This window comes from Macaca thibetana, chromosome 20 (assembly GCF_024542745.1).
Source record: "Macaca thibetana thibetana isolate TM-01 chromosome 20, ASM2454274v1, whole genome shotgun sequence".
NCBI classification, from domain to species: domain Eukaryota; kingdom Metazoa; phylum Chordata; class Mammalia; order Primates; family Cercopithecidae; genus Macaca; species Macaca thibetana.
Genome location: NC_065597.1, coordinates 32,743,924 through 32,771,769, shown reverse-complemented (window position 1 = coordinate 32,771,769; position 27,846 = coordinate 32,743,924). Strand labels below are relative to the sequence as shown.

Sequence of the window (27,846 nt, the reverse complement as noted above, 5' to 3'; positions counted from 1 at the left end):
TGGGGCGGGCCTGGTGCCACCCTCCCCGAGATCACTGGAGAAGGGGGCTGTGGTTTCTCACAGGCGGGGCGGGCCTGGTGCCACCCTCCCCGAGATCACTGGAGAAGGGGGCTGTGGTTTCTCACAGGTGGGGCAGGCCTGGTGCCACCCTCCCTGAGATCACTGGAGAAGGGGCCTTGGTTTCTCACAGGGTGGGGCGGCCCTGGTGCACCCTCCCCGAGATCACTGGAGAAGGGGCCTTGGTTTCTCACAGCCAGGTGGGGTGGCCCTGGTGCACCCTCCCTGAGATCACTGGAGAAGGGGGCTGTGGTTCCTCACAGGTGGGGCGGGCCTGGTGCCACCCTCCCCGAGATCACTGGAGAAGGGGCCTTGGTTTCTCACAGGTGGGGCAGGCCTGGTGCCACCCTCCCCGAGATCACTGGAGAAGGGGGCTGTGGTTTCTCACAGGTGGGGCAGGCCTGGTGCCACCCTCCCCGAGATCACTGGAGAAGGGGGCTGTGGTTTCTCACAGGTGGGGCAGGCCTGGTGCCACCCTCCCTGAGATCACTGGAGAAGGGGCCTTGGTTTCTCACAGGGTGGGGCGGCCCTGGTGCACCCTCCCCGAGATCACCGGAGAAGGGGCCTTGGTTTCTCACAGCCAGGTGGGGTGGCCCTGGTGCACCCTCCCCGAGATCACTGGAGAAGGGGCCTTGGTTTCTCACAGGTGGGGCAGGCCTGGTGCACCCTCCCCGAGATCGCTGGAGAAGGAGCCTTGGCTTCTCACAGGGTGGGGCGGCCCTTCCTGAGACGCCTATTGCAGGGAGTAACGAGTGCCATGCAAGGGCGCTTGTTTATTCTTTGAGATGTGAACTGTAGGCATCTACTGTGCTGGGGTTCCTGTGCCGCCAGTAGGGGCCCCAGTCCTCCTGCTCCCGAATGGTTCTCTGTTGGTCACTCCCGCTGGAACTGCTGCTGGTGAGTGTCTCGTTTGACGCTCGCGTGATGATGATCTGTGGAACGACCACTTTCTTCCTGCTGGACTTTTGCTTTACATCAGGTTTCTCTAGAGGAAAAAACATCCAGGCATTTAGTAGATGTGTGGAAAGCTCCTTCCACCTCCTGCCATTGGTCAGAGGAAAGGAATTAGATGTATGGTTAGGAGAAGAAATGGGTGAGTCCAAAAGTGATCAAAACTGTCCATGAACATTCCAGGGCTTCATGGATTTGCAACTCAGCCATGAGGGTTGCTGATGCTGGACACCCTTTTTCAGGGAAGAAAACGGGAGAAACACTTCCACCGTCCGCGGCAGGATGGCGTCAGGGCGACCGGCACCGGAAGGAGAGAGGGCACATGTCCCAGCAGGGGCCGCCTCAGAGCTCAAGGTTCAGAGACATCATTTCCACTTCAAAGCTTTCTAATTCTGGTAAAGCCCTCTGTCCAGAACTTTATTCATTAGAATGTTCTAGAAATGGACATTTCTGATGTTGCTCACATTTTCTTTTTTTTTTTTTTTGAGACGGAGTCTGGCTCTGCCGCCCAGGCTGGAGTGCAGTGACCGGATCTCAGCTCACTGCAAGTTCCGCCTCCCGGGTTCCCGCCATTCTCCTGCCTCAGTCTCCCGAGTAGCTGAGACTACAGGCGCCCGCCACCTTGCCCGGCTAGTTTTTTGTATTTTTTAGTAGAGAAGGGGTTTCACTGTGTCAGCCAGGATGGTCTCGATCTCCTGACCTCGTGATCCGCCCATCTCGGACTCCCAAAATGCTGGGATTACAGGCTTGAGCCACCGCGCCTGGCCTCTCACATTTTCTGAAACTTGTTAAGGTTACAAGGAACGCCTGACACCTGTGAAACTGCTGAGCCTGCCGAGCATTGCCAAGTGCGAAGCGGAAGTGCTCCTTCGCCGGCTGCTCTCCTGGCTGTCCACCCGCCCCCTTCCTGGACTGTCATGCTACGGACTTCTGGGAGGGCAGGACGGAGCTCGCTCGCTCTGCACACGTGTGTGTGGTACAGGGTTAGAAGACTCACAGTCACCTTTTCACAGAAACATAACTACAGTGGGTATGTTGTTCTACAGCTTTGTGGGGACACTTGACAGCTCACGAACCTGGATGCGAGGTAGGATGGACAGCTGGCAATGGCAGTGCCGGTTTATTATTTTATGATTAGTAGTTTTTGAGACCGAGTCTCGCCTCTGTCACCCAGGCTGGAGTGCAGTGGTGTGATCTCGGCTCACCGCAACCTCTGCCTCCCGGGTTCAAGTGATTCTCCTGCCTCAGCCTCCCGAGCAGCTGGGACTACAGGCTCCCGCCACCACGTCCAGGTAATTTTTGTATTATTAGTAGAGATGGGGTTTCTCCACATTGGCCAGGCTGGTCTCAAACTCCCGACCTCAGGTGATCCACCGCCTCGGCCTCCCAAAGTGCTGGGATTACAGGTATGAGCCACCACGTCCGGCCAACAGTGCTGGCTTTTATCGTGTACCTGTTGTGAGCCCTAGAACAGTGAAAAATGACACACGGCAGCTTCTGCTATAGTCTCTGACAACCCACATTTCACAGACAAAACTGAGGCACAGACAAGCCAAGCCACCTGCCCAAGGCTCGTCAGACTGGGGAGCCACAGAGGCCAACTCGCCTGCCCAAGGCTAACCAGATGGGGAAGGTGGAGAGGCCAAGTCGCCTGCCCAAGGCTCGTCTGATGGGGTATTCAGGCCTCGGCCTCTCCCTTTGCCTGCGGTGCTGTGTTACAGAGCCTCATCTGTGTCAGCTGCCGAATGCCCCACAGCTGCATTAAGCACTGAGATATGTCCCTTTTTCTTTTTTTGAGACAGGATCTTGGTCTGTGGCCCAGGCTGAAATGCAGTGGCATGATCATGGCTCACTGAAGCCTCAACTTCCTGGGCTCAAATGATCCTCCCACTCCAGCCTTCCGAGTAGCTGGGACCACCAGCATGCACCACCACACCCAGCTAATTTTAAAATTTTTTGAGGCCGGGCACGGTGGCTCAAGCCTGTAATCCCAGCACTTTGGGAGGCCGAGACGTGAGGATCATGAGGTCAGGAGATCGAGACCATCCTGGCTAACACGGTGAAACCCCGTCTCTACTAAAAATACAAAAAATTAGCCGGGCGAGGTGGCGGGCGCCTGTAGTCCCAGCTACTCGGGAGGCGGAGGCAGGAGAATGGCGGGAACCCGGGAGCTGGAGCTTGCAGTGAGCTGAGATCGCGCCATTGAACTCCAGCCTGGGCCACAGAGCCAGACTCGGTCTCAAAAAAAAAAAATAATAAAAATAATAAAATAAAATTTTTTGTACACTCAGGGTTTTGCCATGTTGCCCAGGCTGGTCCCAAACTCTCGGGCTCCAGTTATTATTCTCCCACCTCACCCTCCCAAGGCGCTGGGATTACAGCAGCCATGAACCACTGTGCCAGCCCTTTTCTGCCGTTTTTACAGACAGGGTCTCACTCTGTAGCCCAGGAAGGAGTGCAGTGGCTATTCGTAGATGTGATCATAGCAAACTACAGTCTTGACCTCCCAGGCCCAAGTGATCCTCCTACCTCAGCCTCCTGAGTAGCTGGGACCACAGATCTCACCTGTGGGACCGTATTATTCCCACACCACCATACCTGGCTCACTTCTTTTTCTTTTCAGTAGAGATGAGGTCACCTTGTGTTGCCCAGGCTGGTCTCAAACTTTTGGACTTAAGGGAGCCTCCTGCCTCAGTTTCCAAAGTGCTGAGATGATAGCTCAGTTTCCAAAGTGTGAGCCACTGCGCCCAGCCTATTCCCAATTTTTATCTTTTTCAGACAGTGCTACAGTGAACATTCTTGCATTTATGTGTTCACACTCTTTGGAGGGTTTATCTATTGGTAAATTACTAGAACTTCTGGGTAAATGGGTATAATTCACTTCAAATTTTGGTAAATACTGTCAAACTTTTCTGTAGAGACTACGTCAACTTACATTTCCACAAAGAGACTATGAACTTAGAAAGGTGTTCCCTATTCCAAACTTATAAAAACATTTGCCTATTTTCCACTTTTTCTCTTTTTTTTGGGGGGGGTCAGGGTCTCACTCCGGTGACCCAGGCAGTGAGGGCAGGCGCAGCCCACCTGGAGCAGCCACTGCAAAGGCACCAGCTGCAGCAGACAAGGCGTGGCCAGGGCTGCGTGCTCCACAGATCCCACGGGAGACAGGAACAGGCAGGAGCCTCCCCCCTCCTGAGTTGATGCGGCAGGGGCCCAACCCAGCCACAGCCATGGCCCTGGGCATCCCTGTGCTCTCAGGGCCGAGGAAGCACCCCCAACCCCTGCAGGCTCAGCAGTGCCTGCTCCCACTGTCTGGTCTCTCCCCACTTCCACTGCCCACTCCAATTCCCACTGCCAACTCCAATTCCCACCACCAGCTTCGACTCCCACCGCCCGCTCCGACTCCCACTGCCCGCTCCAATTCCCACTGCCCACTCCAATGCCCACTCCAATTCCCACTGCCCACTCCAATGCCCACTCCAATTCCCACTGCCCACTCCAATGCCCACCGCCCGCTCCGACTCCCACCGCCCGCTCCAACTCCCACCGCCAGCTCCGACTCCCATCGCCCGCTCCAATTTCCACTGCCCACTCCAATTCCCACTGCCCACTCCAATTTCAGAGCAAAGTTGAGGCCAAGCCCAGGCACTGCCATGACCTGGCCAGGTGTACATGCACTCAAGGCAATGCTGACAAGCCAGCCCCCACCGTCTCGATCCCCCTCCAGACTTCAGGTCCTGACGAGCATGGGGAGAAAGGTGAGGGGGACCTGAGGGCAGTCCAGCCTGAGCCTGCAGGCATCCCTCACCACGAACAGCCTGGACACCATGGACAACATGATTAATAGCAGCAGGAGGCAGAAAGGCTCTTGGGCAGAAAGGAGCAGGGCCCCAGTGAAGCCCCACCTTTAAGCCAGGGATGGCCTAAAGCCTGGCTGTGCGCAGCGGCCAGACCCCACACTTGCTCTCCCACACACCGCTTACTGTTGTCTACCTGGCTCGCCATTTGCAGGTGTGGGATCTGGACTAGGAGTGTGAGCCGAGTGCAGTCTGCTGGCTGAGTGGACAGTACAAGCCCAGCAGCTGTGAGCAAAACCCAGGCAGAAGTGCTGCGGTCACAGAGGTTTCCGGCAAAGTGACACCCGAAGGCTCCCGTGACAGCAGCAGGTGGTGGCACGACCAAGACTCAACAAAGCCCCAACCACCCAGACTCAAGTGATCCTCCCACCTCATTTAAAATTTGTTTTGGGCCGGGCGCGGTGGTTCACGCCTGTAATCCCAGGACTTTTGAGAGGCGGAGGCGGGAGGATCACGAGGTCAGGAGATCAAGACCATCCTGGCTAACACGGTGAAACCCCGTCTCTACTAAAAATACAACAAAAAATAAGCCAAGTGTGATGGCAGGCACCTGTAGTCCCAGCTACTCAGGAGGCTGAGGCAGGAGAATGGCGCGAACCCGGGAGGCGGAGCTTGCAGTGAGCCGAGATCGCGCCACTCACTCCAGCCTGGGCGACAGAGCGAGGCTCCGTCTCAAAAAAAGAAGAAATTGAATCATACAGCATGTGACCTTCTGCAATTGGCTTTTTTCACTCAGCATGATATTTTTTAATAGCTCATAGAAGTGTTCCATTTTTCTTCTTATTCAAAATTTTCTTGCAATCAAGCATACTCTACCTTCATAAAAATGTTACAGGCCGGGCGCGGTGGCTCAAACCTGTAATACTGGCACTTTGGGAGGCCGAGGCGGGCGGATAACAAGGTCAGGAGTTTGAGATCAGCCTGTCCAATATGGTGAAACCCCATCTCTACTAAAAATACAAAAATTAGCCAGCCATGGTGGCGGTTGCCTTAAGCTGAGGCAGAAGAATTGCTTGAACCGGGGAGGCAAAAGTCTCAAAACAAACAAACAAACAAAGTTACAAAAGTGTTTAAACCAGCTGGGCACGGTGGCCCATGCCTGTGATCCCAGTACTTTGGGAGGCTGAGGCAGGTGGATCAGCTGAAGCCAAGAGTTCAAGGCCAGCCTGGCCAATGTGGCGAAACCCCATCTCTACTAAAAATACAAAAAAATTTAGCTGGGGATGGTGGCGGGCACCTGTAATCCCAGTTACTTGGGAGGCTGAGGCAGGAGAATCTCTTGAATTTGGGCGGCAGAGGCTACAGTGAGCTGAAAGCTGAGATCGCACCACTGCACTCCAGCCTGGGCAACGAGAGTAAATAAAACTCCATCTCAAAGAAAAAAAAAAAGAAAAAAGAAAGTGTTCAAACACACAAGAAAATAGAATATTTTCTATTGCACCTAAGCAGCGCTCAGCCTCAATCAGTATTTTCTTGTCTTGTTCTTTCTTCATTTTTTTCCTATCTTTTTTTTGAGATGGAGTCTCGCTCCATCGCCCAGGGATGATCTTGGCTCACTGCAACCTCTGCCTCCTGGGTTCAAGCGATTCTCCTGCCTCAGCCTCCAAACTAGCTGGAATTACAGGTGCACACCACCACGCCCAGCTAATTTTTTTGTATTTTTTGTAGAGACGGGGTTTTGCCATGTTGGCCAGGCGAACTCCTGACCTCAAGTGATCTGCCCGCCTTGGCCTCCCACAGTGCTAGGATTACAGCATGAGCCACCGCGCCCAGCGTCCTGAGTATCTTTAAGTAATTTCAGACATGATTTTACCCATAAATGTTGCAGTATACCTCTTTATCAGATAGGGATTGTGTTTTAGCATAACTACAATAGCACTGCCACATCTAAGAAAATTAACACTGACTCATCCCCAAATACCCAATCTGACTGTCTCAGGAGTGACTGAGCCCAGGTTCTAGGTCTCTCAGGTTTCCTTCTAACATTTCCTTCCTTTTTCCCCAAGTTCTTTATTTGTGGTAGAATTCCCAACACTGTGGAATAAGCTGACTGTAAATCTGTGATGTGTTAGATCTGTTTGTATGTTTGTGAATTTTGTAACACAAAAATTTAAGCATATACAGCAGTGGTTATGATAACAGTATAATATATCTGTATTGGTCCGTTTTCATGCTGCTAATAAAGACATACCAGAGACTGAATAATTTATTCAGGAAAAAGGTTTAATGGACTTATAGTTCCACATGACTGGGGAGGCCTCACAATCACAGCGGAAGGCGAGGAGGAGCAAGTCACGTCTTACACGGATGGCAGCGAGAAGAGAGAGCGCTTATGCAGGAAACTCCCGTTTTTAAAACCATCGAATCTCGTGAGACTCATTCACTATCACGAAGACAGCATGGGAAAGACCTGCCCCCATGATTCAATCACTTCCCACCCAGTTCTTCCCACATGTGGGAATTCAACATGAGATTTGGGTGAGGACACAGCCAAGCCATATCAATATCCCAACAGCTGCCACAGTGATTAGCTCATGGCCAAACTGTCTCCCCATCATGGACCTTCCGTTCTGGTCACTACTGCTCCATAGTAATTTACCCCAAGCCTCAGCAGCTTAAAACGACTACTTGCTTTTCTCTGGATTTTATGGGTTCAGGACAGGTTTGGCAGGACAGGTATCACCTGTGGTTGCCCAGGCAGCTGCAGGCATCTAAAGACTCACTGAGACGTCCAGGGCGGCTCTTGGGGCTGGACACTGATGCTGGCTCCCCCTGAGGTGCACACCTCAAGCTGAGACGACTCCAGGATCCAGCCAGAGCCTGGAATCACTGACGGCTTGTTCACTCACAAGTCTGGCTCCTGTAGGAAGGGCTTAGGGACCAGGACTGCTAACTGCACTGCTTCCCAGGCTCAGATTCAGGTTAAACCACTTCCATCACCCTCCAAAGTCCCCAGGACGGGCTTAGGGACCAGGACTGCTAACTGCACTGCTTCCCAGGCTCAGATTCAGGTTAAACCACTTCCGTCACCCTCCAAAGGCCCCTTGTGTTCAGCTGTGGTCGACTCCCATTCCTGCCCAGCAACCACTCATCTGCTTCTCTCTGCAATGTGTTCGTCTTTTCTGGACATTTCATGTAAAGGGAATTGCAGTATGAGTGGTCTTTCCTCTGGCTTTTCTCACTTAGCGTCCCACCTTCAGGATCCTTCACGGTGTGGCAAAGGAGTCAGCAGCCTGCTCCTCACCGCCGTGCAGCCCGTCACCGCGCGGAGAGCGTGCACACTTCTTCTTCTCTCCTGAAACTGTCCTCACTCTGTTGTTTTCCCTTCACGTCCACCTTCCTCCCACACCTCTGGTGTGACAGGCACTGCTGGCGCCTTTCCAACAGGCGGTCCTCCTTCCCCCACTTCCGCTGCTGGTAGAGGTCCTGCCCACTGCTGTGCTTCACAGCTCCCTCCAGCCCCTGCGGAATCTACACTGTTGAGTGTGTCCTAGAGAGGCTGGGCAGGCGAAGCCTGGGAAAGGCTTCCTTGCTAATATAAAGCAAGGAGCAACGCCTTTGAAGTAGACGCAGTCCTGCCTGCGTGTGGGGGCTGTACACTCACTGGGGGCTGTGGACACTGAGAGTGGTCAGGAAGAGACATGCAAAGCCCTTGATGTCACGGTTGTGCTAACAAGCCAACCTGGAAGCCCTGCCTCTGACCCTTCATTTGTGAGACATTAAATCCCTGCGTTAAAACTGTGTTTACTTAGCTTTTCTGTAACTTTCAGCTAAAAGCACCCTGACAGACAGGTAGCATTTTCCAAACCGCCACCCTAAGGTGATGCTATTCCTGCAGACTTCCACCCTCTAGCGAGAAGTTTCAAAGCCAGGAATTCAAATCCAGGCCTTTCTTCCAAGTCCAAGGCCCAGAGCCTCCTACTTCCAGCTCTTGATCCCACAAGCCTATCTGAACCAGTCCAGACCCAGCTCCTCTGCCTAGCAGGCCAGTCATTCCCGACACTCTTTCTTGTCTGACCCGAGTGGGTTCTTTTTTTTTTTTTTTTTTTTTTTTTTGAGACAGTCTCACTCTATAGCCTAGGCTGGAGTACAGTGGCGCGATCCCGCTCACTGCTACCTCCGCCTCCCAGGTCCCGGTTCAAGCAATTCTCCGCCTCAGCCTCCTGAGTAGCTGGGATTACAGGCAGATGCCACCATGCCCAGCTAATTTTTGTATTTTTAGTAGAGATGGGGTTTCACCATGTTGGCCAGGCTGGTCTTGAACTCCTGACCTTAAGTGATCCACCCACCTTGGTCTCCCAAAGTGCTGGGGTTACAGGCGTGAGCCACCGTGCCCGGCCGAGTGGTTCATTCTTGTGATGAAACTGAAACACTTCCTCCTCGCACAGGCCCCCAATCTCCTCAGATGACAGGCTCTGCGGGTTCTGCCTGCTTGACCCTTCTGAAATTCTTACTGCAAGGCCTTGCTGGCTCCCACTGGGCCAACAGCAATGGGTCTCTGATGGGGCCACCTCCCCTGGGAACTTGCTTCCCTTTTGGTAGGCACAGACCCCATCATGCCGCCCTCTTTTTTTATTTTTAAATATTTGTTTTTTGTAGAGACAGGTCTCACTATGTTGCCCAAACTGGTCTTGAACTTCTGGGCTCAAAAGATCCTCCTGCCTCAGTCCGCCAAGTAGCTGGGACGACAGGTTTAACTGCGCCAGGCAGCATCTCCGTTGTTTAAACTATTTAACACTTCCAGCTCCATGTGGCAAAACTGATGGAAAACTTTGTATTCTAGCTTCTTCCTACTGTTAGGGCCTCATCTTCCCCACACACACCCAAAGGTCTGGTCACACTAGGCTGTTATAAAGGACGCCTTTGTCGCACCCAGGTTCTACCCCTCAGTCACCCTCCACAATGTGCTTGCGCCAGCAGCCCTCGGAGAGCTACACTCCAGCCTGGGACGGCCTCCCAAGGCTCTGTTCCAGTGTGCGGAGGCTGAGGGATTCCCGGTGGCACCACCATACCCAGCCCTCCAGGAGAACCTCAGGTGAGACACACGCACACTGCTTCAGGCCCTCGACCACCTGGTACACACTTTTCACTCGGGAACTGACTTACATTTTCATTAAACTTATGTTTTCAACCAAGAATTCTGGATATTTACCTCCTACATAAAGTTCCTAAAACAAACCAGTTTCAACTTTAGGGCGCGTGCCTGCTACTAGTGTCCATCCGGTATAGGCTCCTCACCCCAGCCCCAGATCCTCCAAGCCGCTGACCTCGCTTCGCTCCCTCCCGCCGTCTCCTACCTTCCTGCAAAGCTGCCGGCGACAGGTGCTTGGCTGTCGCGGACCCCGGGTGGAGGCTGTCCACAGGCTTCTCCGACTCCCTGTCTGCCTGCCTGGTTTCCTGCGAATGCTTCTCCATCAACTTATCCTTAGATTTTGGAACCGAATAGATGGATTCCTTCTTTTGCTCGTCACCTGAAACATACGGATCACGCGTCAGACCCGGGACTTACCGAATCCAGGGCAGTGGGTCCCATCGTCTTCAGTCGCCTGTTTGGGTCTAGAATAAGCTGGCTTCAGTCTCGAGTCTCTCCGTTTCCGTAACCGCCTCAGGCGGGAAGACACTTAAGGCGCCGTCCGTGGCGGACTCGGCGGCAGGAACGGTTCGCCCCGGGCCGAGGTCGGCGCCTGCGCTGGCGCCGCCCCGCCCAGCCCCGCCCTGGGCCCGCGCCGAGGGGCGGAGACGCGGGGAGCCCAGCGCCTGCGCCCCCTTTACCTTTCCTGGGTTTCTGTTTGCTTTTGGAAAGGCCCATAGGTGAGCCCACCGCCCCCGCCGGCGCAAGCCCGGGTCCCCGCACCTCCGCGGCCGCGCAGCCCTGAACGACCGACAAGAAGTCCTCGCGGCCGCGGCGCGCGTCACCATGGCGACCGCGCGCCGCGCAGCCCCGCCCCGCTCCTCTCGCGGGACCGGCCACCATCCTCTCGCGAGAGCAGCCCGTGCGACCGGAAGCGGGGCGGTGACCCCGGAAGTCCCCGCCGGGTGCAGCTTGGTCGGTTCGATCGCAGCCGGGACCTGACGCCGCCCGGAGTCGCCGTCCCTTCTCTCTCTCCGAGTGCTGCTCCTGTCATTGTGGCCATGGACGGTAAGAGGTCGCGGCCGTCCTCCGGGGACTCGCGCGCGGGGCGGGGCCGCTTTTCCCACTGGCGTGGGCTCCGCCCACCTGGGGCCGCGGGCGGGGCTCGGGAGAGCTCTCGGGCCTCGACCCTCGATCCCAGACCCGGGACCTCTTCCCCAGGGCCTCGACCACCGACCCGGAACCCCTTCTCCTGGGCCTCAACCCCCGATCCCCGACCCAGACCCCTTCCCCGGGGCCTCAACCACCCACCCGGGACCCCTTCTCCCGGGCCTCGACTCCCGGCCGCCGACCGGGACCCTTCCCCAGCCCCTGACCCCCAACCCGGGATCCTTTACCCCGGGCCTCGACCCTCGACCTGGGACCCCTCCTCCCGGGCCTCGACCCCCGTCCCCCGATTCGGGACCCCTTCCCCCAGGCCGCCACCCCCAACTCTCAACCCGGTACGCCTTCCCCGGGGCCTCGACCTCCGACCCCCAACCATGGACCCAAGACCTAGACCCCTGACTCAGGATCCCTTGCCCTGAGCCTCGACCCCTGACCACCGACCCAGGACCCTTCTCTCCGCCCCTGGCACTCTTCAGCGTCAGGTGCCCTTCCCGCCAGCTCGGTAGAGGGGACTGAGCGATGCCTGTTCGGGCTTTCGGGCCCTGGAATATCGGGTCAGAGGGCACAAGAAAAAGTGACAGTTGCACCCCCTCCCTCCAAACAGCATCAAGACGAATGAGAAGAGCTCAGACAAAAGTGTTCCCTAAGTGCCAGGCCCTGGTCACAGCAGCTCTTTGTGTCCATTCTCCAGATGGAGAGGCAGAGCTCTGAGCAGGAGCCAGCCCAAGGCAAGGGGCTCCAGGCAATGGAACACCCTGGTTCTGACCTTCTCCACCTGGGGCCGGCTCTGTGCTCAGGGATACTAAAGAACAGGATGAATCTGGCAGAATGAAGTCCTGCATTTGCTGAAACGTTGGGCTGGTGTGATGGGCATGCTTTTAAAAATACTTTTTGCAGGACCCAGTGCAGCGGCTCAGCCTGTAATCCCAGCACTTTGGGAGGCCGTAGGCGGGCAGATCACAAGGTCAGGAGATCGAGACCATCCTGGCTAACATGGTGAAACCCGGTCTCTACTAAAAATACAAACAGCTGGGCGTGGCGGTGGGTGCCTGTAGTGCCAGCTACTCAGGAGGCTGAGGCCAGAGAATGGTGTGAAACTGGGAGGCGGAGCTTGCAGTGAGCTGAGATCGCGTGAGGCACTCCAGCCTGGGCGACAGAGCGAGACTCTGTGTAAGAAAAAAAAAATACTTTTTGAAGTGTGAGAAGCTATAGTACCACCGTGTCATCATGAAGGAAATGTGTAGAGATTTTCTACAGATTGCCTCGAGAGAAGATGAAAGATAGCATCTACCTCCCGCCACAAAAAAATATGCTGGCCAGGCCGGGTATGGTGGCTCAGGGCTGCAACCCCGGCACTCTGGGAGGCCAGGCGCGGTGGCTCAGGGCCCCGGCTCTTTGGGAGGCCGAGGTGGGTGGATCACGTGAGGTCAGGAGTTTGAGACCAGCCTGGCCAACATGGTGAAACGCCATCTCTACTAAAAATACACAAATTAGCTGGGCGTGGTGGCAGGCACCTTTAATTCCAACTACTTGGGAGGCTGAGGCAGGAGAATCACTTGAAACTGGGAGGCACAGGTTCAGTGAGCCAAGATTGCGCCACTGCACTCCAGCCTGGGTGACAGAGCAAGAATCAGTCTCAAAAAAAAAAAAAGGCCGGGCGCGGTGGCTCAAGCCTGTAATCCCAGCACTTTGGGAGGCCGAGACGGGTGGATCACGAGGTCAGGAGATCGAGACCATCCTGGCTAATACGGTGAAACCCCGTCTCTACTAAAAAATACAAAAAACTAGCCGGGCGAGGTGGCGGGCGCCTGTAGTCCCAGCTACTCCGGAGGCTGAGGCAGGAGAATGGCGGGAACCCGGGAGGCGGAGCTTGCAGTGAGCTGAGATCCGGCCACTGCACTCCAGCCGGGGTGACAGAGCGAGACTCCGTCTCAAAAAAAAAAAAAAAAAAAATGTGACTTTTCACTCCACAGCTCACTTAGCTCTTTTGAGGGGACTTCTCTCAAGCCCATGTCAGATTTCCACAGAGTCAGATTTTGCCTTAGCTGGGTTTTTGTGCTGCCGCACACGGCTGGAGAAGAAAGCTGAGGTGAGGAGGGGTGGTTTGGCCAGCATCCCATGGTGAGTTGGGTGGGAAGGCCTGCGTGGCCTGCACTGTGTCACCTGGGTCAGGCTGGCTGTTTTCCAGTCACAGATAACCTTGGCCTTGACCACACTGCACTGATAGATGACAGATTGAACTTGGCCTTGACCACACCTGCACGGACAGGCGATAGATTGAATGATGCCCGAGCTCACTGGAACCCCAGGAGTCTCGTCTTGGAGCCTTGATTTGCATTTGTGAACACTCCGTAACCTCACTCTCTTACAGGCTCCATTTCCTCATTCTGGCTGGTGTGGTGAAGCCCTTTCAGGAATCAGGGGTCACTCTCCAAATTTAGCAGTTGAATGAATTCAGATCAGTTCTACTTTTTAAAAATATATATTTTTTTCTCTTTTTTTTTTTTTTCAGACAGAGTCTTGCTCTGTTACCCAGGCTGGAGTGCAGTGGCCGGATCTCAGCTCACTGCAAGCTCCGACTCCTGGGTTCACACCATTCTCCTGTCTCAGCCTCCCGAGTAGCTGGGACTACAGGCACCTGCCACCATGCCCGGCTAATTTTTCGTATTTTTAGTACAGATGGGGTTTCACCATGTTAGCCAGGATGGTCTCGGTCTCCTGACCTCGTGACCCACCTGCCTCGGCCTCCCAAAGTGCTGGGATTACAGGCGTGAGCCACTGCGCCTGGCCAAAAAATATTTTTTTCTAATAGAGATGAGGTCTGACTACATTCCCCAGGCTGGTCTTGAACTTCTCACCTCAAGTGAACTGCCCGCCTCCACCTCCCAAAGTGCTGTGATTACAGGCTTGAGCGACTGCCCGGTGGAAATCAGCTCTTCGATGCCTAAGAGTTACCACCTTGCTATTTTTATCCATTTACCTTTGGGGAGAAAGAGTCTAAAAAGTGAACTGTCAAGTACTGAACTTTTAAATTGGCCCAGGCTGGCATCAAACCCCTGGCTTCAAATGATCCACTGGCCTCGGCCCCCCCAGAGTGCTGGGATTACAGGTGAACTTTTAAATTGGGAAAGAATCCCAAGGGGCTTTTGCAAAGTTGCATTAATTATAAACCACCATCTTTTGGATTCTAACCATGGCCAAAAGATGCTGCGTCCACGACCTCTTCCGTCCTCACACTAACCCTCTAAGATTGACTGGTGCCGTCCTCATGTTCCTAACAAGGCAACGGGGAGGGAGCGTCTGCATTCGCTGGCCCTGTGGCTAGCAAGGGGCCAGGGCTGGCACACGAATCTGTCTTGTGCCTCCCTTGTTGGGGGGCTCCCCGAAGGCCCCAGGCAGGTATGGTCTGTGTCTGTGTTCTAGCTCCTGGTGTCTAGAAGGATCCGAGTAAGTCCCGCCTGCTAGAAGTGTAACATCCCATTCCCAATCCTCAAACCATTCCCTCTCTCTTTGCAGATACCCTGTTCCAGTTGAAGGTATGTACCGAACGGCCGTTCACCCCAGCCCTGTTCTGGTGAGGACAGATAGTGTAAGCCACACTCACTCAGAGCCACAGAAACAGCTGGGCAGATGATGTAATAGTTGAGTGACCACCACACAGGGTTCAGACTGCTGACCAAGGAGGGGATTATTGAGCCAGCTTGGTGACATATTAGCTTTTTTCTTATCAGGCTAAGTGGAGGCAGATCCTTAGGGTCATGTATGAAAGACGGAGTGTTGGCCGGGCGCGGTGGCTCACGCCTGTAATCCCAGCACTTTGGGAGGCCGAGGCGGGCGGATCACAAGGTCAGGAGATCGAGACCACGGTGAAACCCCGTCTCTACTAAAAATACAAAAAATTAGCCGGGCGCGGTGGCGGGCGCCTGTAGTCCCAGCTACTCAGGAGGCTGAGGCAGGAGAATGGTGTGAACCCAGGAGGCGGAGCTTGCAGTGAGCCGAGATCGCGCCACTGCACTCCAGCCTGGGCGACAGAGCGAGACTCCGTCTCAAAAAAAAAAAAAAAAAAAAAAAAAAAAGACGGAGTGTTACCTTTTTTTTTTTTTTGAAATGGCATCTCGCTCTGTTGCCCAGGCTGGAGTGCAATGGTGTGATCTCGACTCACTGTAACCTCTGCCTCCCGGGTTCAAGTGATTCTTCTGCCTCAGCCTCCTGAGTAGCTGGGACTACAGGCGCCACCACCACGCCTGGCTAATTTTTTTTTACATTTTTTTTTTTTTTTTTTTTGAGACGGAGTCTCGCTCTGTAGCCCAGGCTGGAGTGCAGTGGCCGGATCTCAGCTCACTGCAAGCTCCGCCTCCCGGGTTCACGCCGTTCTCCGGCCTCAGCCTCCCGAGTAGCTGGGACTACAGGCGCCCGCCACCTCGCCCGGCTAGTTTTTTGTATTTCTTAGTAGAGACGGGGTTTCACCGTGTTAGCCAGGATGGTCTCGATCTCCTGACCTCGGGATCCACCCGTCTCGGCCTCCCAAAGTGCTGGGATTACAGGCTTGAGCCACCATGCCCGGCCTACATTTTTAATAGGGACAGGGTTTCACCATGTTGGCCGGGATGGTCTCCATCTCTTGACCTCGTGATCCGCCCACCTCAGCCTCCCAAAGTGCTGGGATTGCAGGCGTGAGCCACCGCGCCCGGCCCGGAGTGTTATCTTAAGAAAGACAACTTGGATATTAGGCCTTGGCGTTCCGCTGTGTGGACTCATTCTTTGAGATCATTTGAAGGAGAGCTTTCTGAGTATTCCTTCCATGTGGGGTGGTGGTTGCAGCTTCCAGTAATCCCGGGCAGGTTTCTGTGCATTTCCCTGGGATGTGCTCCTGGCTGCTCCTCCGTGGCCAGCTTCATCTTGCCTTGTCGATGGCTCTGAGCTCCTGGGATCTTCTGCCATCATGGTGGGTCTGTCAGATGCTGCTGGGCGCAGAGGGGACCCGCTGAGGCCTGCTTGTGTCCTGAACCCTGTGGCGCTGTGCTGGCCGTCCTGAACCCTGTGGCGTCTGTGGTTCCAGATGGGTCGCCAGAGGCCCTGTTTCCTTGTTTTGCTGGCAGAGCAGTTAGGCCCCCAGCAGCTGTGTGTGCTGCCCAGCAACCTGTTGCATCCACAGCATTCTCTCAAGATAACATTTTCAGGTGTGTTTTTACCTGGAATTCCATCTTACGACTTGGGGGTAGCCTGAAATGAGTTTTCTTGAGTCTTTCTTTTACGTTGAAATCCATCTCTAAGCAGGGGATGAGACCAGAGCGAGAGGTTTCGGACCCTTCGCTCTGGAGGAGGCCTTGGGTGAGGGTGTTCACGGAAAAGAGACACTGGAGAAAACCCAAACAGCACCTGAGGCAGAGCAGACAGCTTCCTCCTCCAGCTGGTGCTCTCTCGCCGCCCGGGATGCACGTCCGCAGGCTTCGTGCCTTCCCTGCCATGTGCTGGGCCCAGGCTGGGTGATGGGTGCTTAGAACCTGTGTGGGAGGCCGGGCGCGGTGGCTCACGCCTGTAATCCCAGCACTTTGGGAGGCCGAGGCGGGCGGATCACAAGGTCAGGAGATCGAGACCACGGTGAAACCCCGTCTCTACTAAAAATACAAAAAATTAGCTGGGCGCGGTGGCGGGCGCCTGTAGTCCCAGCTACTCAGGACGCTGAGGCAGGAGAATGGGGTAAACCCAGGAGGCGGAGCTTGCAGTGAGCCGAGATCCAGCCACTGCACTCCAGCCTGGGCGACAGAGCGAGACTCCGTCTCAAAAAACAAAAAAAAAAAAAGAAAAAAGAACCTGTGTGGGCACAGGTGTGGGGGTGTGGAGAGCAAGGCCTGGGGGGTGGGCTCCACGCGTCTGACCCAGGACGTTGTGGCTTCTGCTCAGTTCACGGCGAAGCAGCTGGAGAAGCTGGCCAAGAAGGCGGAGAAGGACTCCAAGGCAGAGCAGGCCAAAGTGAAGAAGGTGAGACCCTGGGGGCCGTGGGGTCATGAGTCTCCTGGTCTGTCTTCTGTCCTCTTCTGCCCTTATTTTTGTGTTCTGTTTTGTTTTGATGCCTTTTGGGGAGGGGCAGGGCACTTTCTACATCATAATTTAATCCTCACCTTGATATATATATGTGTGTGTATGTGTGTTTGTGTGTGTGTATATATATGTTTTGTGTTTTTTTTTTTTGAGACAGAGTCTCGCTCTGTTGCCCAGGCTGGAGTGCAGACGTGCGATCTCATCTCACTGCAACCTCCGCCTCCCGGGTTCAAGTGATTCTAGGGCCTTACCCTCACAAGTAGCTGTGATTACAGGCTTGCACCCAGCTAATTTTTAAATTTTTTTGTAGAGACAGGGTTTCGCCATGTTGGTCAGGCCGGTCTCGAACTCTTGGCCTCAAGTGACCTGCCCACCTTGGCCTCCAAAAGTGCTGGGATGACAGGCATGAGCCACTGTGCCCAGCCTAATCCTCACCATGATTTCTCAGCCTCAGAGTATTTGCTTCTCACATGAGACAAACAGGAAGGGAGGTGCTGTGTGTGGTGGAGCCCGGAGTGGCTTCTCTCCTGCTCTATAGCCCCCGCCAGACCTTCCCAGCCCACCGAGGGCGTCCAGAGCATAGAGATGAGTGCATTGCCTTCATTCTTTTCCTTCTTTCCATTTCCAACATTCTGAACTTGATTTTGCCATAAAGTACAGGAAGAGGGCTTCTAGCTAGCTGCCTGCCACGATCCTATCTTTTGGTTTGTTTTTGTTTTTGTTTTTGTTTTTTTTGAGATGGAGTCTGTCACCCAGCTGGAGGGCAGAGGTGCATCTCAGCTCACAGCAACCTCTGCCTCCTGGGTTCAGATGATTCTCCTGCCTCAGCCTCCTGAGTAGCTGGGATTACAGGCTTGAGCCACCAGGCCCGGCGGATCCTATCATTTTTCTCTCCCTCCTCCTTACAGAGCTGGTGCCTAGGGCATCATGGGGTGGGAGGGGGCAGGAGGCTCACAGGGGTGCCTCTCCAGGAGGGGCCCCCTCCCCATGATGGACAGGGCAGAAGGAAAGGAGGGATCTAGGCCGGGCGCAGTGATTCACACCTGTAGTCCCGGCTACTCGGAAGACTGAGGCGGGATAATTGCTTAAGCCCAGGAGGTGGAGGTTGCAGTGAGCGGAGATCACACCGCTGCACTCCATACTGGGCCACAGAGCAAGACTCCACCTCCAAAAAGAAAAAAGAAAAGAAGATGGGATCTTGTGCAGCTCTTAAGACTGCATAATCGGTGAAATAGGTCCCAGGGTATTGGACTTCGATAATTCTTCACCCACAACCAGGTTCCCAGGGAGAAAGGAGCTCGGAGAACTGCCTGCCACAGGCTCTGGGTGTCGCCCGCTGTGTCCTGTGCCCGGTGGAATGCTGGAGGGGTGCAGCAGGGAGCAGAAGCCTGCTTGTGGGGCTGGGCTGGGGCCTGAGTGTTTGCATTTTTAGCTCAAACATCTCTGGGGAGAGGCCCGCCCACCCTAGCCAGTGGCGTCCAGGAGCAGTCAACACTGGGCTCCTGCGGCCGGGCACGGTGGCTCACGCCTGTAATCCCAGCACTTTGGGAGGCCAAGGCAGGCAGATCACGAGGTCAGGAGATCGAGACCATCTTGGCTAACACGGTGAAACCCCGTCTCTACTAAAAATACAAAAAATTACCCAGGTGTGGTGGCGGGCGCCTGTAGTCCCAGCTACTCGGGAGGCTGAGGCACGAGAATGGTGTGAACCCGGGAGGCGGAGCTTGCAATCGCGCCACTGCACTCCAGCCTGGGCGACAGAGCGAGACTCCGTCTCAAAAAAAAAAACCCACTGGGCTCCTCTGCAGGGGGCACACATACCACCAAGTTCTTCCAGCCGCTGTTTCCCCGTGTTTCAGGCCCTTCAGCAGAAAAATGTAGAGTGTGCCCGTGTGTATGCCGAGAACGCCATCCGCAAGAAGAACGAAGGTGTGAACTGGCTTCGGATGGCGTCCCGCGTAGACGCAGTGGCCTCCAAGGTGCAGACGGCCGTGACCATGAAGGGGGTGAGTGCTGGGCCCTGGTGCCAGGTGGGTGGCATCTGCCAACTGAGGCAAACATGGGCTCTGCGGTCTGGATCTGGGGCAGCTCAGAGTTGCGGGAAGCTGGGTCAGCATGGGGTGGGCAGTGGTGGTGGGGACATGGGTGAGGCTGGGTCAGCATGGGGTGGGCAGTGGTGGCGGGGACACGGGTGAGGCTGGGTCAGCATGGGGTGGGCAGTGGTGGTGGGGACATGGGTGAGGCTGGGTCAGCATGGGGTGGGCAGTGGTGGCGGGGACACGGGTGAGGCTGGGTCAGCATGGGGTGGGCAGTGGTGGTGGGACATGGGTGAGGCTGGGTCAGCATGGGGTGGGCAGTGGTGGCGGGGACACGGGTGAGGCTGGGTCAGCATGGGGTGGGCAGTGCTGGCGGGGACACGGGTGAGGCTGCACCCTCACTTGCACTGATGCCTCAGGAAGGACCTTTTGATAGAACCTGGGCTTTTTTTTTTTAATATTTTTTTTTAGAGACTCTCTTGCTCTGTCACCCAGGCTGGAGTGCAGTGGTTCGGTCTCAGCTCACTGCAGTCTCAACCTCCTGGGCTCAAGCGATCCTCCTGCCTCAGCCTCCCAGGTAGCTGAGACCACGATGTCAGGCATCCACCACGCCCGGCTGATTTTTTTCATTTTTATGTAGAGACAGGGTGTCTGTGTTGGCCACGCTGGTCTCAAACTCCTGGCCTCGAGCAATCCTCCCACCTCAGCCTCCCAGAGTGCTGGAATTGTAGGCGTGAACCACTCACTGTCACTGTGCCCGGCCAGGCCTCGGTCTTGGCAGCTGCCACAAGAGACGGAGCCTGCATGGCCAGGCTCATCTGCTGGGTCAGGGGACATCACAGCAGAGCCTTCGCTGTTGCAGGCATTTCCTTCCCACAGTGCGGGTGGCCAGGAGAGCACAGCGGTCCTGGAAACCCCACGTCGTTAGCTTTTTCTCCGGGGACCCCGCCCTGGGTCTCCACAGCCTTTTCCGTGGAGTTGGTCTTTCCATAGGACCCAGATGATGGCTCAGCCCAGAGCTGGGGTTTTGTGGGTCAGGGCTGGGGTGCCGCAGCTCTCCTGTCAGAGCCCAGGGGACCCATCCCTGGTGCGTGAGCTCCGCTTGCCTTTCATCCCGTTCCCTCCTGCACCCTCTCCTATCTCAGGTGACCAAGAACATGGCCCAGGTGACCAAAGCTCTGGACAAGGCCCTGAGCACCATGGACCTACAGAAGGTCTCCTCAGTGATGGACAGGTTCGAGCAGCAGGTGCAGAACCTGGACGTCCACACGTCGGTATGTGCCCTGCCCTTGGGCTGTGGCCTGGGGACATGGAGGTGTGTGGGCAGCTCATGGGGGGTGGCCCACAGGCTGACGTGCTGTCTCTGCATACCTGTGGTTGCTCCCTGACGTCACCAAGCATCCTCTGTGCTGGGTCCCTGCCAGGACCCTGATGGGTAGGGTGGGCAGGGTGGCAGCGGCCTCCTGCAGGCACCTGGCTCCTTGTGGGGAGGCTCAGACAGGAAACAAGCATGCAGAGGTGTAGAAAGATGTCCAGCCAAGGCAGCAGGCATGGCGCAGTCAGAGGGTGGGGCTGGGTGTGGGGGCAGGAAAGGCTCCTGGCGGAAGGTGAGGCAGAGAGAGTCACTGAGAGAACAGGGCAAGAAGGTGGCTGGCTGTGTGAGGGAACGAAAAGTGTGGTCGGACCCTTGTGAAGCTGAGTGGGGCCTCGTGGGCCTGGGCCCCACCTGTTGTCCAGAGCGTGCCCCTGCCCCCAGGTGATGGAGGACTCCATGAGCTCGGCCACCACGCTGACCACACCGCAGGAGCAGGTGGACAGCCTCATCATGCAGATCGCTGAGGAGAATGGCCTGGAGGTGCTGGACCAGCTCAGCCAGCTGCCCGAGGGCGCCTCTGCCGTGGGCGAGAGCTCCGTGCGCAGCCAGGAGGACCAGCTGTCACGGAGGTAGGGTCGGTCCCCGAAACGCTGTGTGCCCCGCACTCTGGTCCTGTGGGAAGGGAGAGGGCATTGGGGGTTAGAGGCTGGAGGAGAGCTTGGGCTAAGGCTCCGACCAGCGAGCCCTGATCTCAACTCAGAGGCCCCGGCCGCAGCTGCCCCCGAGCCAAGCCGCCCGCTGCTGCCCCATCCTGCTCCAGCTGGCTTGGAGGCTTCAGTGTGTGTCGGGCGTGGCGTCTACGCACATCTGCAGTGCACTTTAGAATACTGCGCCCTTCCTAACGGATCAGGTAAAAGTGGGACGGGCATGTCTGTTTCCAAGGCCTGTCACTCGTTCCCTCAGGACACGAGGAGGAAAAGGGTCATTGCACACCACACAGAGGAGACACCTTTACCGGGAGCACGTGCTGCTCACAGACCCCTTTCCCCGCCCTGACCCGAGTCGTGTTGTTGGTTTCCAGGTTGGCCGCCTTGAGGAACTAGCCGTGCCCCGCCGCAGTGCACCACCTCTGCCCCGTGGTGTGCTGGAAGGTTCCTGTCCTCTCCCCACCGCGTCTTGCCTTCGTGCTGGCCCTGCGGAGCTGTGACCGGCAGCCACTCTGTGTGTCTCACCTGCCAGGCCTGCGTGGCCGCAGGGTGTTCCTGTTCCTTTAGGTTGGGCGGTGGGTCTGCGTCCTGGTGTTGAGTTTCTGCAAATTTGTGGGGGTGATTTCTGTGACTCTGGGCCCACAGCGGGGAGGCCAGGAGGGGCCCTGTGGACTTTTACCCAGCACTGTGGGGGCCTTCAGACTCTGGGGCAGCAGACATGCTGCTTCCTCATCAGCCAGAGGGGGTCAGGGCTACCCTGTTGCCAAGCAACTCCCTGAGGCCTCTCCACACCCCCTCAGCGGGCAGGAGGTCCCACCATGTGCACAGACATAGCCCAAGGAGGTACCACAGGCCTGTGTGTGCTGGGGGATGTCAGGTGCCACCCCGCGCCATCCTGGTGGCATTTACAATGACACCCTCCTCCTCCATGATTCCAGGAGTGGGGTCTCGGCTGCCCCTACCAGCTGGCTGAGCCCCCTGGCCTCCTGCGCTCCCTCAGTTCCTAAAGCTGCCCAGTCCATGGGGACAGAACTGTCACCCAGATCCACATCCAAGTGTGCCCACCCTGCCATCTTCATCCTCACCAGCTGCTGCCTCTGGAGGTGCCTTTGGCCACGTGGGCTGTGCTGTCTGTCTCCTCGGCAGAGCCCCTCCGCGGGCTGGCGCAGTCTGAGAGGATGTGTCTGCAGCTCCTCCCAGTGGGCAGCCTGGGTCTCCCAGAGGACCTGTCCCCGGGGCCTCGCTTCGCACGATGCTGCCTGTGTCGCCTCTGCCGTCTGAACGACGGGGTGCCTGCCCAGCGTGGAAGCCACGGCAGCTGGTGAAGGGCGCTCAGGAGAGCCGTCTTCAGCTGGGCTGGGGTTGGGGCTCCTTTGAGGACAACCTGCCAGTGTGGCCCTGGAGAGCTGCCAGCAGCTCTTGGGACGGACTTGCTGGGAGGCTGAGGGGCTTTGGACCTGCTGTCTTTTCCATTTCCTAGAGTTTACGTCATTGTCTTGAGGCTTCGAGGATTTTTTGTTTTTTTGCCAAAGTAGAAAAGGCAGGTGGTGGGCGGCTGGTGGGGAGTGTGGTCCCCGCCCCCTCAGTCCCGCCCGTCCCTTGCAGCCCACACGGAGGCCGCAGCGGTGTCGTGGCTGTTACGTGCAGGAACGTGGAGACCCCGACTTTGGCTCACTGCGTTTGGTGGTTTTTTTTTTCAGAACTTGGGAGCCCCAGGGAGGGGCTGGTGTTGGTAGGTCCTGGATGTGGTTCCCTCCAGCCTCCCCAAAATCAACCCTGGCGTTGAGAGAACGTCCTGTCCGTCGTGGGTAACAGCCTTGGGGAGGGCTCAGAGCTCTGCAGAGCCATGGCCGGGTGGGGGCTGCCTCAGTCCTGTCCTCTTGGGCACTGGGGAGAGGGGCCTGTTCACCTTTTTCCTAGAATGCTGTTGTAAATAAACAGATGGATCCCTGGAAACTTTCTCAAGCTTTGCTTTGGAGCCTTGGGTGAGCCTCTGGATGCGGCCATCTCCCCACAACTGAGGACGGGCTCCTGGAGTGTTCACTGCGGGGGGCTGGGCAGACGGCAGTGCTCATTCTCAGACCCCGTCCAAACCGACAGAATCTCCTGTGTTAGGTTCTTACTTTGAAATAATTTAAAATTTGTATAACATGGTCTTTGTGCGCCTCGGCCAAACCAGGACACTTGCTGGGCACCGTGGTGCTCCTGACAGTCTCTGGTCTGACGTCCCCGCTGCACGTCCTGGTGCTGCCACCTCCAATCTGGAACAGCTCCTCGGTTTTCTTTCGTGACCTGAATGGTTTGAAACCTGCTGGCTGCTATTTTGTAGAATTGTCCTCTGCCTGGGGGTGCGGTTTTCCCACGATGTGAGGAGGTCTTCATGACTTCTCGGTGGCAGGGGTGTGGCGTCCCTGGGTCTTGGTGCAGGTGGATTTGTGACCTTCACCACTGGGTGCAGCGGCATCCTCAGGCGTCTCCACTGGGAAGTTAGCTTTTTGCCTTTATTACTTTTGAGACAGAGTCTCACTCTGTCGCCCAGGCTGGAGCACAGTGGTGCAATCTCGGCTCACTGTAAACTCCGCCTCCCGGGTTCATGCCATTCTCCCGCCTCAGCCTCCTGAGTAGCTGGGATTACAGGCGTGCGCCACCACACTCGTCTAATTTTTGTATTTTTAGTAGAGACGGGGTTTCACCATGTTGGCCAGGCTGGTCTCGAACTCCTGACCTCAGGTGACGTGCCTGCCTCGGCCTCCCAAAGTGCTGGGATTACAGGCGTGAGCCACCGCGCCTGGCCTCATTTTCCCTTTTTAATTCATGTTCCTCTTGGGAAGATCCTTGAAGGTCGTGCAAACCTCAACCCACTTTGCCCTGGGCGTCAATGAAATCACTGGTTCTATTTGGGATTCTAAGGAGGACCCCTCCCCCACTCTCCATTATTTATATCTGGACCTGTTTGTTTCTTGGCGTGGGCTGCAGTGGTTGCTGTTGCTGACTTTGTGACTCGAAGTGTCGTACTGACGGCATTTAGGTCAGCCTCCCCCACCCTGGCACGGGCTGACCCCCAGCACTGCAGGAGGCTCTCGGCTCATCTTGGTCCCTCCCTGCCCCAGCCCCGGAATCAGCCCTTTCTCCAGGAAGCTCCGCTTCCTTTGAGTCGGGGAATGGTATTTAGAAAACCAGAATCTGGAGGCTGGGCGTGCTGGCTCACGCCTGTAATCCCAGCAGTCCAGGAGGTAAGGCAGGAGGGTCCCTTGAGCTCAGGAGTTGGAGACCAGCTTAGGCAACATAGTGAGACCCCCATCTCTACAAAAAATAAGATAAGCCAGGCATGATGGCATGCGCCTGTGGTCCCAGTTATGTGGGAGGCTAGGAGGTTGAGGCTACAGTGAGTGAGAATCACACCACTGCACTCCAGCCTGGGTGACAGAGCGAGACCCTGTCTCAAAACAACCAGAAAACCAAGACCTGGGTACAAAGTGTGGGCTTCAGTGCTGCGTGCCGCTAGCCAAGAGGCGTCTGCAGCCACCACGGTGCATGGTGGTACAGCCCTCTGCATGCACTAGAGCCACAGGTCCACACCGTTCCGTAGAATTCGGTCCAGTCTCCCCCTCATTTGTAGCTTCTCTGAAAATTTGGCTCTGGCACACTACCTTTCTGCTCATTTGTGCACCAATTAGTTTCAGAATTGCCAGCCACACTCCTGTGAAGGCCCCTAGCTAGAGAATGGCTCTGGGCTGGTGCGGCGGCTCACGCCTGTCATCCCAACACTTCCGGAGGCCGAGGTGGGCAGATCACCTGAGGTCAGGAGTTTGAGACCAGCCTGGCCAACATGGAGAAACCCTGTCTCTACTAAATATACAAAAAGTTAGCTGGCATGGTGGTGCACACCTGTAATCGCAGCTACTCGGGAGGCTGAGGCAGGAGAATCGCTTGAACCTGGGAAGCAGAGGTTGGGGTGAGCCAAGATAGCGCCACTCCAGCCTGGGCAACAAGAGCGAAAATGTGTCAAAAACAAAAACAAAAACAAAACCGCTCTAAGCACTCCCCACATCCTTTCACAGTGGCTATTACGTGGTAGGTCCACGGTTTTGAATTCCAGTAGCAATTAAGGTGCCACCATCCTGATAGGTTTTCATTAGTACTTTTTGGGTGTGAAGCGTCACTATGGATGTGGATGTGGACTGGGAGGGGTTGCATCCCTCCCCTCAGCTCCAGCCACGGAGCCAGCCCCGTCACTCCCAGGCACGCCTCCCACGTCCTCATGGTCCACGGAGTTCGAGGGGCTTCCCAGAGAGAGAGGGCCCAGAGGGGTGGAGCTTGGGGTCTGCCTGCACCCCAGGATGGGGGTCTGCACCGCGGGGAGGCTCCAGCTCCGCCTCCTGCCTCCGTGTCACCTCTTGCCGGAATTCCCAGCCCTCCAGGGTTGGGCATGCTCCTTCCCAACCTCCTCTGGACAGGTCTGTGACCGGCACGCGGGAAGGACTCTGGGAAGCAGGTACGTTCCTGGGATGGCAATTAAGGTGCTGTCTTTCTGGACACTTTGGTGTGGATTTAATGTTGTTAGGATTATTTTCAGACTAGGATTAAAGCTCTTATGAGAAAATACTTGTGGGCGGCAAGCCACGCAGGTGCCAAGGCGAGAGACCGAGGGCACGAGCTGTTCCAGTATAATAAAGAAAATACATAAGAATAGTTATACTAGAAATGGATTATAGCTATGATGATGTTATTAATAATCAGTTTGTAGCATTACTCTTTATTCTAATATCATAATAATCCTTGCTCTTACTCCCCGGGGGGGTTAGAGAAGACTCTGCTCCACACCTCTTGTGGAGGGCGGACATCAGTCAGGCCCGCCCACAGCCCTCCGGAGGCCTGACCGTCTCCCTGCGATGCTGTACTCCAGCGGTCACGCTCCTGTTTCACTTTCATGTTCCACCCTGTACACCCGGCTCCACCTTCCAGATAGCAGCAGCAGAATTAGTGAAAGTACTAAAAGTCTTTGAAATGCAGAGAAGAAATAATGGCGTGAGCTGTCCTCTCTCTCTGCCTTGGCTGCTGAACAGGGGAGGGCCCCCATCCAGTGGACACGTGACTCGCGTGACCTTACCTGTCATTGGAGACGGCTCTCACTCCTTACCCTGCCCCTCTTGCCTTGTATCCAATATCAGCGCAGCCAGGCATTCGGGGCCACTACCGGTCTCCACGTCTAGGTGATAGTGGTCCCCCGGGCCCAGCTGTCTTTTCTTCTTTGTTTTGTGTCTTTATTTCTATGATCTCTCATCTCCACACATGAGGAGAAAAACCCACAGACCCTGTAGGGCTGGACCCTATACTGTTAATAAAATTAGTCCTAATACCCCTGCAGCCCAGCAGGGACCCCCAGAGTCTCCAGTCCCAGAAGGAAAATGCCAGGCTGGGAGGGGAACCGACAGGACGATTATTGATAAGGGGATCCTGGAAGATCAGCACAGTCCCTTCTGGAGGCTTCAGAGCCACCTGCGGGGGCTGCTTCTCCATGGAAGGGCACAGACGCCGGAGCCCCCTGGTCCCCGACTCAGGGCCCCCAGCCGAGGCCTGGCCAGTGGGGAGTGAAGCCTCTCACCCGCCCGCACCCCCGATGCCATGGTCGCCCCGCCTCTACCCCCACGCTGTGGTCACCCCGCCCGCACCCCCACGCTGTGGTCGCCCCACCCGCACCCCCACGCGGTGGTCGCCCCACCTCCACCCCGGACGCTGTGGTCGCCCCGCCTCCACCCCGGACACTGTGGTCGCCCCGCCTGCACCCGCGATGCCGTGGTCACCCCGCCTGCACCCCCACGCTGTGGTTGCCCTGCCTGCACCCCCGATGCTGTGATCACCTCCACCCAACCTTCTCCCTACAAAGTCAGATCTGGAAGTGACCTGGGCCCAGTGGCTTCACACTTCCTCACTAACGGAAGCTGAGGGAGATGGGGGCTGTGCGGGCGGTCCCCTCACCCCCAGGGCCCTCCAGGGTGGGGCAGCAGCAGCGTGGGGGATCCTATCCTGCCCTGTGTGCAATTCAAGACAAACCCTTAGAGGCCCATATGGGAAGGCACTGAGCCCTAGGCTCCACCTAGGAGGACCTGGTGCTGGGCAGCTCACACCTGGACCACATCTGTCCTTGTGGTCAGCCTGGTTCTGCTGCCCACAGTGGAAGGGAGCCCTGGGGCCACCCTGATTCAGACCCTGCCTCCCCATTTGCCAGAAGAGGCTGGGCCGGGCACAGTGGCTCGCGCCTGTAATCCCAGCACTGTGGGAGGCTGAGGCAGGCGGATCACCTGAAGTCAGGTGTTGGAAACCAGCCTGAGCAACATGGTGAAACCCTGTCTCTACTAAAATTAACTGGGTGTAGTAGGGCACATCTGTAGTCCCAGCTACTCAGCAGCCCGAGGCACGAGAATTACTTGAACTTGGGAGGCAGATGTTGTAGTGAGCCAAGATCACACCACTGCACTCCAGCCTGGGCAACAGAGCAAGATTCCATCTCAAAAAAAAAAAAGGCTGGATAAAGGGAATGGTTCTGCCAGTACAGACTCCTAGGCCCTTAGCCATGTTTACAGAATCAGAATGAGCAGGGGTGGGGTGTGTGTGCAGGGGTGTGTGTGCAGGGCTGGTGTGC

The 27,846-nt window shown here is 56.1% G+C and overlaps 3 protein-coding genes across 4 annotated transcripts in view; 1 reads left to right on the top strand and 2 right to left on the bottom strand.

Annotated features, from left to right (window-relative positions):
• The window catches only part of CDK10 (cyclin dependent kinase 10), a 71,920-nt gene that overhangs the window by 25,477 nt on the left and 18,597 nt on the right, over positions 1–27,846 (bottom strand). The gene's annotated exons all lie outside the window — the stretch shown is intronic.
• On the bottom strand, positions 811–10,799 carry SPATA33 (spermatogenesis associated 33). 2 transcript variants are annotated; one of them, XM_050773147.1, is made up of 3 exons: positions 10,720–10,799; positions 10,163–10,336; positions 811–1,042 (listed from the first exon to the last, which is right to left on the bottom strand). In XM_050773147.1, exons 2-3 carry the CDS (start codon positions 10,278–10,280, stop codon positions 831–833), a joined length of 330 nt encoding a protein of 109 aa, XP_050629104.1. In that variant the 5' UTR covers positions 10,281–10,336; positions 10,720–10,799; the 3' UTR covers positions 811–830. The 2 variants fall into 2 exon arrangements, with proteins under 2 accessions (XP_050629104.1, XP_050629103.1); XM_050773146.1 differs by having other exon boundaries at positions 10,638–10,793.
• Positions 10,807–23,159, top strand: CHMP1A (charged multivesicular body protein 1A). The gene is made up of 7 exons (XM_050773112.1): positions 10,807–11,004; positions 14,620–14,639; positions 17,008–17,085; positions 19,005–19,151; positions 20,327–20,455; positions 20,938–21,125; positions 21,578–23,159. Exons 1-7 carry the CDS (start codon positions 10,998–11,000, stop codon positions 21,597–21,599), a joined length of 591 nt encoding a protein of 196 aa, XP_050629069.1. The 5' UTR covers positions 10,807–10,997; the 3' UTR covers positions 21,600–23,159.

What these genes read in the sequence shown, in the direction of transcription:
- CHMP1A (XM_050773112.1), top strand. An exon ending in AGCAGGCCAAAGTGAAGAAG is followed by an intron (nt 17,086 to 19,004) that starts GTGAGACCCTGG and finishes CCCGTGTTTCAG; the next exon opens with GCCCTTCAGCAGAAAAATGT. An exon ending in CGGCCGTGACCATGAAGGGG is followed by an intron (nt 19,152 to 20,326) that starts GTGAGTGCTGGG and finishes CTCCTATCTCAG; the next exon opens with GTGACCAAGAACATGGCCCA.
- SPATA33 (XM_050773146.1), bottom strand. Translation starts at nt 10,674, where the DNA reads ATGGGCCTTTCCAAAAGCAAACAGAAACCCAGGAAAG. An exon ending in CAAACAGAAACCCAGGAAAG is followed by an intron (nt 10,337 to 10,637) that starts GTAAAGGGGGCG and finishes CGTATGTTTCAG; the next exon opens with GTGACGAGCAAAAGAAGGAA. An exon ending in GCCGGCAGCTTTGCAGGAAG is followed by an intron (nt 1,043 to 10,162) that starts GTAGGAGACGGC and finishes TTTTTCCTCTAG; the next exon opens with AGAAACCTGATGTAAAGCAA.